Source organism: Myotis lucifugus, unplaced genomic scaffold, assembly GCF_000147115.1.
Source record: "Myotis lucifugus unplaced genomic scaffold, Myoluc2.0 scaffold_1128, whole genome shotgun sequence".
Classification (NCBI taxonomy): domain Eukaryota; kingdom Metazoa; phylum Chordata; class Mammalia; order Chiroptera; family Vespertilionidae; genus Myotis; species Myotis lucifugus.
The window spans coordinates 57,103-69,217 of record NW_005872176.1 but is presented as its reverse complement, the minus strand read 5'-3'; the positions used below and the strand labels follow the sequence as shown (position 1 = coordinate 69,217).

At 43.4% G+C, this 12,115-nt stretch overlaps 1 protein-coding gene across 1 annotated transcript; it reads right to left on the bottom strand.

Moving 5' to 3' along the window:
• Positions 1-9,371: 9,371 nt before the first annotated feature.
• Positions 9,372-11,104, bottom strand: ARF6 (ADP ribosylation factor 6). Its single transcript, XM_006107355.3, has 2 exons — positions 10,951-11,104; positions 9,372-10,851 (listed from the first exon to the last, which is right to left on the bottom strand). Exon 2 carries the CDS (start codon positions 10,380-10,382, stop codon positions 9,855-9,857), a length of 528 nt encoding a protein of 175 aa, XP_006107417.1. The 5' UTR covers positions 10,383-10,851; positions 10,951-11,104; the 3' UTR covers positions 9,372-9,854.
• Between the last annotated feature and the right edge of the window lie 1,011 nt (positions 11,105-12,115).

Sequence of the window (12,115 nt, the reverse complement as noted above, 5' to 3'; positions counted from 1 at the left end):
TGGACTGCACTGCTCTAGGACAGAATAGTTATAGAAGAGAATATATGCCTCTTTAAGATTGCAAATGAGATACTTTACCCAGTTACCAAAGTGTCTCTATTCACATCTGCTGTGTATCCTGGTTTCTTTCTATCGATGGCGCTATCATATCCTTTACATAAGAATTAAGGATCAAAATCTTTAATTCTTTCTCTTCCCACAAATAATGTATGTCCACCAATTCACTTTATCTCACTTGTTTCTAATGTTCTCTATGATACACATTTTCTCACCTAAGTTATTTAGTCTCTTGAAAGGACTTCTTTCTCTCAACCTCTGTCCATGATCCTGACACCCGTGATTCTATACAAAGCTAAACGTTGTGACTCTCTCCAGCCATATAAACATTTTAACATTTCAGTGGCTCCGTTTACACAAAAACAATATCCAAACTATTTCATCTAACTCTTGAGGCCTTCTTAAGATCTCATTTTCAACTTCCATTTTAAACCTTACCTCCTCTCCTACTCAAGTCAGACATAAGCTTGCAGATAAAATATAGGCCACCCTGTATTTTAATTTGGTTGGAATTTCAAATAAACAACAATTTTTAGTATATAATTTTAGTATGTTATTGAAATATACTTGTACTCAAAATACTGTTTAGCCCTGGCCAGTGTGGCTCAGTTGAGTGAGCATCATCCCATGCACTGAAAGGTCACTGGTCGGATTCCCAGTCAGGGCACAAGCCCAGGTTGTGGGTTCAGTCCCCGGTTGGAGCATATACAGGAGGCAACCAAATTGATGTTTCTCTCTCACCTCTCTCACCTCTCTCTCTCTCTCTCTCTCTCTCTCTCTCTCTCTCTCTCTCTTTCTCTCTCTCTCCCCGCTTCTCCCTTCCTCTCTCTCTAAAATCAATTTTAAAAACATATTTTAAAAATACTGTTTATGTGAAATTGACATTTAACTATGTGAATCTGGCAACCCTAGTCTCTGGTAAGTCTATTCTCTATCTCCCAAATATTATATATAGATCACTACTCTTTTGCCTTTGCTCATACATTTTAATGAGATAATGCATGTAATGCATTTAGAAGAGTGCATAACATACAATGAGCATGCAATATATATTAATACTATAATACTTTGTGGGTCCAACTCAATTCCCACTGGCCTTTGCTAGCTCACTTCAGCCCACAATATATCTACCTCTCTCCTCTGTCTAATATTTGATGAGTATTTACTTTCTTTGAGCATTTCAAGTATGTCTTACCTTGCCTTAAATTTCTATCTCATATAGAAATTACTCACAAATAGGATTTTTAAGGAAGGCATTTTTGCATTTTACAAAAATTATCAACTTTTATTCATAAGTCGAGGCTTAAACTCCAAAGTACATGATTAAAGCACTCTAGCTTACCCTAGACCCGTGGTCAGCAAACTGCGGCTGGCGAGCCACATGCAGCTCTTTGGCCCCTTGAGTGTGGCTCTTCCACAAAATACCACGTACGGGCGCACACATGCAGTGCAATTGAAACTTCGTGGCCCATGCGCAGAAGTCGGTATTTTGTGGCAAACCTTGGCATAGGGAGGATACTCTAATCAACTGAGCTGCCTGGCCAAGGCTAAAGTTATTTTTTGTGGGGTTTTTTTTTTTTTTAAGTCCTCACCTGAGGGTATTTTTCCATTGATTTTTAGAGAAAATGGAAGGGAGGACAGAGAGATAGAAACATCCATGCGAGAGAGACATACCGATTGGTTGCATCCTGCACACAGGGCAAGCAGGGATGGAGCCTGCAACTGCGGTACATGCCCTTAACCAGAATTGAACCCGGGACCCTTCAGTCCACCAGACGATGCTCCACCACTGAGCCAGACTGGCTAGGGCAAGAGGGCTAACCAGGTTCTATCCACTGAGCCAAACTAGCCAGGGCTAAAACTTTTTCTTAAACCAAAAGGAATATATATATATATAAAACCCTAATATGTAAATAGACCAAACGGCAGAACAACTGAACAACCGGTCACTATGACATGCGCTGACCACCAGGGGGTGCATGCAGAACATGGTGGGCATCAGCCGCAGCAGGATGGTGGAGCAGATGAGCGGAGGCACCAGACCAAGGCGGGTGGTCGGTTGCTGTCATCAGGGCAAGCCTCTGGTGGTTACTGAAAATTCTTTGCTCCTGCGCGCCGTGGTCCCACTGGGCGCTCACACCTGCTGTTGGCACTGGCCCTGCTTGCACCCACTGCCTGCACCAGAGCTGCCACTCACACCTGCTTCTGGCACCCAGTGCCAGCCCCGATCGCTTGGCGCCATCAGCGGGTGCGAGTAGTGGCTACTGGCCCCGATTGCCCCTCAGGGCTTCCCCACCTCTCCCTGCTCCTGAGGGGTGATCGGGGCAGCAGCCACTGCTTGGACCCGCTGCCAGCGACAACCCCACTCACACCTGCTGCCGGCGTCAGAGCTGCCGCTCACACCCACTGCTGGCACCAGCCCCACCTGCACCCATTGCTGGTGCCGGCCCCATTAGTTCCATGCCAGCAGGAGCTGGGCTGCTGGCAGACAAGGGACCCAGGGGGCTGTGGCAGGAGGGGCCGGGCAGGGGTGTGGAGGATGGGCCAAGACCCACCCCTGTGCCCACCGCAGCCTCGTGGTCCACAGTTCCTTTCAAGGTGCTCGAATTTGTGCACTGGGCCCCTAGTATATATATAATGTTTTGGAGGCCAGCAGTCCAAGATCAAGGTGTGGGCAGGGCTGGGCTCCCTCCTAAAGGAGGATCCTTCCTGTCTCTACCTGCTTCTGGTGGCTGCTGGCAGTCCATGGCGCTCCTTGGCATGGAGACGCATCCCTGTCTCTGCCTCTGTGGTCACTTGGCCTTCCCTGGTCTTCTCCTCCTCTTCCTCTTCCTCCTCTTCTTCTTCTTTTTAAATAATTTATTGTTGAAAAGTATTACATATGTCCCCCCTTTTCCCCCCATTGACCACCTCCAGCCAGCCTCCCGCCTCCCGCCTCAGGCCTTCACCACCCTATTGTCTATGTGCATACAAGATCTTTGGTTGATTACCTCCCACCCTCTCCCACCTTCCCTCTGAGATTCTGATTCCGATCCCCCAGTCTGTTCCATGAGCGTATATATATATATATATATATATATATATATATAATCTATACTAATAAAAGAGAAACATGCAAATTGGTGTCACTTCGCTACGCCCACCAGCCAATCAGAGCAACTATGCAAATTAACCCAACAAAGATGGCGGTTAATTTGCATACGCAGGCACGGAGTGAAGACCGAAGGCTCCAGCTGGAGTGAAGACGGAAGACTGAAGACTGAAGACTGAAGACTGAAGACTGAAGAGGCTTGGCTTCTCCGCTGTGGCCAGACCAAAGGCCTGGGTCCCGGGTGCCAGAGGAAAACCAGTGCCAGCAGCCAGGGGAAGGAAGGCCTATTGCACAAATCTTCATGCAACGGGCTTCTAATATATATATATATATGCAAATAATCAGATCAGTGAAAACTTTTTCTGTTTTTCACAAAGACCTATAAAATTCACAATCTACCAAGTACTCACATGATTTTTACAGAAAAAAAGAATCTAATGCCATGTTCTCCATTATACAGATGACTCAAATTAAGCAACTCAAAGTCTGTTGATAGCTTTGCAGAGCCAATGAGATTTATCTGAGGCAGGATTATTGCTAATTGAAAAAAAAAAATTCTAGCCCTGGCCAGTGTGGCTCAGTTGGCTGGGCGTCATCCCGTACTCTGAGAGGTTGCTGGTTCAATTCCTGGGCAGGGCACATGCCTGGGTTGGGCGGGCTAGATCCTGGGTGGTGTTGTGTGCAAGAGGCAGCTGATTGATGCTTCTCACCTCAGTGTTTCTCTCTCTCCTCCTTTCCTCTCTCTCTAAAAAAGAATCAATAAAATAAGAAAATTACAGAATGTTACTCAAAGTAAGTTTTTTGTAAGCAAACACACAAATTAAGTACATTATTAACCGTAATGTATAGTTCTAGTACAGACTACCTAAGTTCAGTCTGGCCCTGCTGCTTAGTAATATATACCTTTCTGAGGCTTAGTTTTCTCAGCTATGAAATGGGAGCTCTTTCCCCAAGATTGTTGAGGATTAAGAGAATTAATTTGCATAAAAATGCTTAGAACAGTGACTGGCATATGGCAAACAATAAAAAAATGCTCTTGTTATTCTGTTTCCCAATTTGATCTCTTTAGGCTTAGACCCAACCAAGGACTTAGTCACAAAGACTAACTTTTAGAAACAAAAAGAAAGAGAAAGCACTTTGGTTTGCCACATTAAATAAACTTCAAAGATCCAAAGTCCTGCTTTTATAACTCACATAACAAATTTGTTTTTTTCCCCTCTACTATGCTATGACCTTCTTAGGCCAGTCCATTCAGTTGTAATGGGAAATAATTTTGTTGTTGTTTTGGGAAACAGCTTTTATGGTCATGAATAACCAGATTAACGTAAGTCTTTCTGTGAACTACAAGTGTTTTTTATTTTTTAAAGCCTAATTGTAAATGTTTTCAATAAAGTACTTCCATACCTTCTGCTTAATTACTTTTAGTTTCTCTTTTAAGAGTAGTATACAGCTGTAGGTAAGAAATAATTGATGTGTGAAGTTATTTTTCCTATTTTATATTAGTTTCAGGAACAACACTAGAAGAAACCAAGTATCATGCAACATATTAGTTTCCAAGTCAATAAAATACTGACTCTTACAAAGTTTCATAATATAAAATACTGGACTCAGGACTTGATTACAGTAATACCAACTGAGTAACAGCCACAGTTCAGTGATGTTAACTGAACCTATTCCAAACTAATCTGGGTTATCTGGAGGCACTGTGACAGAGAAGCACATTTAACTTATACCCAAAGACCAGTAAAACTATCATAAAAATAAGGAAAATATTTTTAATGAAATGAATCATAAAATTTTAGAGAATGTTAAAATGGAAACTGAAAAACTACTGATTTCACACATTTAAACTTGGGGAAAAAGAAAATCCCAGTTAGACTACTCAGTAACAAATACCAAGTCTCAAGGATCCCTAAATGTCCAAATGTAGTAAATTGTATGCGCACTGTATCCTAAAGTTTTTATTAGCCTCATTCATTTAACTGGTCTTTTACTTTAAATTGTTGAATTTTCCATATATTTTGGTAATTTTTTTTTTAAATTGGGCTTTAGATTTGGGGTCAACAAACGTTTTTCATAGAGGGCCAGACAGTAAATATTTTAGGCTTTTCAGGCTAAATACTGTCTCTGTTGCATATCCACGTTTTTTTGTAGTCTTTAAGAACCCCTTAACAAATGTAAAAATTCTTAGCTCAATCCCTATAAAAACAGGCTACAGCCAGATTTGCCCTTGGCCATAGTTTCCCCACCCCAGCTTTACACCATATATATTATCTTTTTGTTACAATGTCAATTCCACTGATATTTTCTTCCTTCAAATATTTGTTCAAATGTCACCTTCTCAGAACACATTCCTACCAGTCCCCACATATATATAACATCGTATATAATACACAATATATCAACTAACATTTTTGCCATCTGATCTTTGTCTCTTCACCTCCATCCCCGCCCACCACCAAAATGAGTTGTATGAAGGCAGATAGGTTTTTTTCACTGATGCATCTCCTGTCCCTAGAACAGTGTCAGGCATATCAATAGGTGCTTAATAAATAAATCTACCCTCACACTTAGAAAGCAAATACTATGGAGGAAATACATAGTATCCTAATAAAGTAATTTAGTAAGTAAAAAAGTACTTGAGGACAAGATTGACAAATACTTTTACTTTAAAATTGTTTCTAGTCATAAAACATTTTAAAGGGAAAAAAGGTTCAAAATTAAACCATTTTCTTACTGTCTCACAATGTGAGGTTATCTCTCATACAATAATTCCCTGGAAGTTTACAATGATTTTAGCTTATTTAATAATGTATTTCAATTGTCATTCCTAAACCCCTCCACAGACCTGTTCTGTCTCTTTGATCTCATCGGTAAGTATTCCCTGCCCATTCAACTCACTGATCCAGTCTGGCAACTTTAAAGTTTAGCAAAGTTACTTTGCCTCATCTATGGTTCCATTACCCAATATACCCTTTTATTAAACTTCCTAATATTGTAATCTTTCCTACTTTGTCTTTACTATTCAATATAAAGCAAAAAGCTGTTCCTATTGATTGCTATTATCAAAATACATTATTCTCTGTGATTAATGAGACGTAAAAGTTACTTTTATTATATATGGTTTTACAGTTTTTACCTATAAAAAAAAAAGGACAAGATTTGCTTTACCATCACCCTGATATATATACTTGGCAAGGTGTTAAGGATTTAACTTTGGGAATTTAGTAATTGCCACCACCATTCAGATTATGGCTACTATATTTCTAAACTTACATTAAAACATAAAAATCCACTAAAGAATAGCTTCTTCTACTGCTATAACTAATAAATTGATACTTGATAGCTATTAGTAAATGACAATACTAAATATATTAATAACAATGTAGGCGTTAAGTCACACTAGAGATCACGCTAAGATATTCTAAAATAAAACTGCAACTGGTGATAAGAGGAAATGCTTACAGCAAAGGAAATGTGTTTTAAAAACCCTTTTATCCAACAAGTTATTCTTCACCTACTATTTTCTAAATGGCTACAATTCTGCCATTTTTATCAAACAAGCAAGAAAGTCCAACTTTAAAATCCAAGTCAGTTGTTAAGGGTTAAGATGATTCTTCCGGCCAATTCTTTACAGACACAATTCTGTACTCCTAAAAATGCTAAGGATGTGATTTTGAAAAAACTAGCATAATAAAAACTGCTATAGAACTTTCTAAAAATTATTTTCAACTCTTCTTGTGTTCTAAATTGTCATAAAATCAGATTAATTTCATTGGATTCTAATCAGGGCAAAACCTCCTTATAGAGCTAGCTTGTAATCAAGAACCAAATTGATTCTCTTTTTTGTTCTTAAAAAAGCTAGTTGACTCCCAAATTAAGGCTTTATACCGTATGTCCCTGGAGAATAACATGGCCCAACACACCACATGTCCCACTTAATCTAGTTCAAAGGAGTAACATAACGTGAGAAACTGCACTGTGTAATTCTTTTATTTTCTGCATATTAGTGCTTTACCAACACTACAACCATTAAGAACACAATTCCAGGTACTTTACTTTTTAGTTTGGGGCAATCAGTCTACAGACTCATTTACTTATATTAGACAAGATTAACCTCATTCAAAGCTTACTGTAGTTGTAAATTCACATAAATACAGAAATTGATGCAATTAAACAAAAACTTCAGGATCTCATTTTTTAAATTCTTAGGTTATAACTGTTGTTGCAGGCTATTAATTACTTGCCCCATGATCAGCATTGTTAGGGTTCAATTTAACTACAAGTATCAGCCTTTTATATCCTTAAAAAAAGTAAGTGAAAATTACAATTTACCAAAAGGTTTAGGATTTTCCCAAATTTCAAATATTTGCTTCCCCCCTCCCCACGCCCTTCAGTTATTTGACATTTCAAGTAAACTAAAAATAACCACATCTCACCTGCAACATTCAACAGCAATCACTTGATATATAAAATTTTAACTACGCCCCGTTATTTTAAGACACACAAAAAATGGCTGCCTATCAATCTAACTCATAAGTTAGAAATACTACATTTAAGAATTAACACGAGGGTTTCAAGTTTCCTCCAGTTTAGGCATTTATACCTTTGTGCTTGTCTTGTTTCACGATGTTATTATAGCATTGATATTTGTATTACCCATGTATGTACCTTAATGTAATAATTTAAAACACTAAGAATTAATTTATGGTGGAGCTTGGGAATCTTAAAAGCAACTAAAATGTTCTTAGATGTGGTTCCCAGCTTCATTTCTAGAGGTACGTCTACTAAAGTGAAACTGAGAATTTTATACTTTTGTTGTATTTTTAATTAAAAAACCCCTATGCATCATCTGGAGCCTGCAAGCATAGCACCTTTGCTCATCTGCTTTAAGGAAAATGTTTAAGAGTTTTACTTTGAATAACTTTTTTATAGCTTTATGCTTCTCATACATCTTTGGTAAGAGCTCCATTATACAATATGGCCAAAGCATGAAGGACCAATACTGTCCAACTATATACCATGATATCCCGCTCAACTTTAGTTTTCATATACCCTCATAAAACCCACATCTTTTCCTGTATACTGCCTTTGCAGTCTACATTTCTCAAGTTCCCTAAGTTTAATTCCTTGAGGATCCCTAAAATTAATCCTTAAGGCTATATAAGAACCACATGCTGCTTCACAATTCTTTATCAGGCATTAACATTTGGTTCAAAATATTTCACACTGGTCTCAATAATCTAGTTACTGGTCCTAACCAACTTAGCAAGTAATCTGGTTAGGACCTGGATATCACCAAGTGAGCACACTGCTTACCCTTGAAGAAAAATAAGCTTACATTCATTGTCATCTGTAGGTTCTTTCTCTTCATCCTACTTCCCCTTTAATTGTCATCCCTCAAGTTTACACGTCATTCATTCATCACGTTTCCTTCCCTAAAGGAGATACTGTATTACTGAACCAACAGAATATCTGACTTACTATTTGCATGAGTCAATCCTACAATCAGACAGAATATCTTTTCTACAAAACATCTTTTCCAGTGTTATTAATGGAGGTGTGGATCACTCATCAATAAAAACGCTTTTATCTTTAATCAGTTGCTGTAATGTGATGTGAAAACAGGAATGTATACTTTCCAACCAGGTAAAAGGTGCATACAATTTGAATTGTTAAATGCTTTACTAATGAACAAAGTAAACATTCTAGTAATTTAAAAACTATTGGTCTTAAGATATTTGAAACATGGTAAAAGTATATATTCCAGTTTTGCCCAAAGTCCCTTAAAATAGCTACAAATATTTCGACTGTGTGTAGATACACCATTATTGCTCTATTTTCTGGAGTCTTTAAAGTTAAAAAAGGGAAAACACAGCAAAGATGCTAACTTTGCAGTGAAAAAAATCTGCGTTCTCAATGAGTTACAATTTCATATTTTTATGCAGTGTAAGTTAGCTATGTAATGGGGAATTTGAGTTTTATCCCTACTCATGCATGATGTTTCAAAACTTAACAGCTGGCATTTCAAATAACTTCTTATATTACCTTTTTAACATACTGATGTGCAACTGGAACATTTTCCCATATTACTCATTCTTTGCCACTGTGGGCTAAGTTTTACTATACTGGTCTTCGGTATAAAAGGTCACATTTGAAATTACTAAGTTAGAACTCATAAGGGTGGGGGAGAAAGGCCTTAAATATAAAAGACAAACGGCAGTTTGATTAAGCAATAATTTTCAGTTTACTAGATGAAACAGACTTGCAACATAGTCTGCATTAATGCAAAATAAGCCATCTACAGCAAATGGTAAGGAAACTGGGCAAAAAGGGGGGAAAAAAAGCATACAATGGGAAAAAAAAATCTCTCAAAATAAAAAAATCATACCATTATTATAAAGGACTTTTACCAAGAACTGCTATATTTTCCCCGTCCCATTTGCTGGAAGTTAACAAGAGCCTCTAGCACTTCGTGTTCATGTCAAATGTCAGATCAGAGCATCCTAAACGCAAAGCAAAAAAAGAGAAAAGAAACAAAAAGGAAACTCCCTAACCGCCCCCCGCCCCGAACCCCCAACCGTAGAACAGTAACTCGAGTTCAAATTCAAGAGAAAGTGGCAATTGGAAGAGGTGATGGTGGCGATAATCCTATGAATGGGTGTCTGATTTCTCTCCTTCCGGGGGGATGGGTGGAGAAGGCTCATTAGGATTTGTAGTTAGAGGTTAACCATGTGAGCCCCTCGTAGAGTCCGTCCCCCGAGGTGGCGCAGGAGGGCTGCACATACCAGTTCCTGTCCCGAATCCGGGTCAGGCCCAGTTTCTCCTGGATCTCGTGGGGCTTCATGGCATCGGGCAGGTCCTGCTTGTTGGCGAAGATGAGGATGATGGCGTCCCTCATCTCCCGGTCATTGATGATGCGGTGCAGCTCCTGGCGGGCCTCGTCGATGCGGTCGCGGTCGGCACAGTCCACCACGAAGATCAGGCCCTGGGTCCCGGTGTAGTAATGCCGCCAGAGCGGCCGGATCTTGTCCTGGCCGCCCACATCCCACACGTTGAACTTGACGTTTTTGTAAGTCACCGTCTCCACGTTGAACCCCACGGTGGGGATGGTGGTCACCGACTGGCCCAGCTTCAACTTGTACAGGATTGTCGTCTTGCCGGCCGCGTCCAGGCCCAGCATGAGGATCCGCATTTCCTTGTTCCCGAAGATCTTGGATAGCACCTTCCCCATCGCGTCGGAGGAGCCGGGGCCGGGGGCATTCAGGTGTCCCGGGTCCCCTCAGCCAACGCCGCCGCCGCCGCCGCGACACCAAGACCGAGCCTCCAGCCGCGAGGGCGCCCGTGGGGCCTACGTGGGAGTTGCCTCCTGGGGGCAGGGGCCAGGCCCGCCGCTCACTCGGGCATCACCGGCCGCACAACTTGATCCCTCCAGTCGCCGCCGCCGCCGGGGCCCTGAGTCTGCGACGGGAGAGCCGCCGCCCTGCTGAGGCGCGGCCCGGCCCGGAACTGCCCTTCCCCCCGCGGGCGCCGCGCGAGCGCCGCCGGTTCCCGCTCCGCCGCCGCCGCCTCCCGACGCCGCGGGAGACTACGACCCTCCGGTCCGCGAGCACCGGCTCCCCACCGACCCAGGCCACCGAGAGGCAGCGAGGCTCCGGCGGCTCGTCAGGGTCATGGATCCTCGCGGGAACTCGGTGCGCCGCCTGCAGAGACACAGAAAGCGAGAGGGAGTTACTGCCGGGGTCCCGGCGGGGCGCGGGGGCCGAGGCGGCCCGCCTTTCCAGCGCGGCCCGGGGGATTACCTCCAGCCGCCGCCCCGAGCGCGGGCTCCCTCCGGCCGCCACCTCCTCCTCCTCCCAGCTCTGCCGCCGCCGCCGCCGGAAAAGGCGCCGAAGAAACCGCCTCACTTCCCCTCCCGACCGCGCACGCGCACGCGCAGCCGGGCCGACCGTTCGGACCAGAGCGACCTCTGGAAGGAAAGCGCCCGCGCGCCCAGCGTCAGGGGCGCCACGCGCCGAGGGGCGGGGCTACGGCGGCCCGGAGGGCTCGCAGGTGCGGCCGTCCCCGGGACCCGCGCAGCCCGGACTCCGACCGCTGCCCACCTGTCGCTGCTCTAGCGTCTCCTCCCCTCTCTGCCTTCCTCTTCCCCGACACCCCCACTCGAACTAGAGGAGCAAAACCCTGGGGGGCCGCACAGGGCGGGCGCGTGGCTGCCCGCTCCCAGGACGAACGCCTCTCCGGGCTGCTTCCGGGTCTTTCCTCAGACCTCGTGGCCCGCCCGATGCTCCCGGTGTTCCCTCCACGCCGCCCCTGCCTCCGCGCTCCCGGTCCATCAGGGACAGCCCTGTCTGCTGCTTTTACCTCCCCGCGCCGCCTTCCCCGGCCGCCTTCACTCCCCGTGCTCGGCGCTTCCTGCAGGACACGTGGGGGACCACCGCTTCCTGTGGGATCTGCCAGCCGGCGAGCGCAGGGTTTCTCCCAGCTCGGCTCGGCTCCGAAGCCCGGCCTTTAAGTGTTTGAGCCCCGTCTTTGTACATCTCGCCCGTTTCCTAAAAGTTACGGTATTATCAAGAGTTCTGTGCCATGCTGCATTTTCAACTTTTTAGAATGTGGTAACGGTTCATGTTTGAATAGATCCGTTTAGTGTTGTTAGTAGTGGCTTCTCGCCCACCACCCGTTATTCACGTTAAGAGGCAAAGATGATATAATCCTAGCATAGGATTTAGAATCAGAAAAACGAACGACTCCTGTGGCCTGGATCCAGGCGTTGAACCTTTCTAAGTTTGTCTCGTGTAACGGTGTCATACTGGCCTCGCTCGCTGCACTCCGTTTGAGGCTTAAATAGTCTTAGGGAACCTCGTATTAGGGAAAACTTTAGGGAACCTTTGTGTACCAAAATGGTTAGTGATAAAGTTAGGCTTAAAGATAAAATGAGGTGAAACTTGAAATAAATGAACCAAGGGAAAG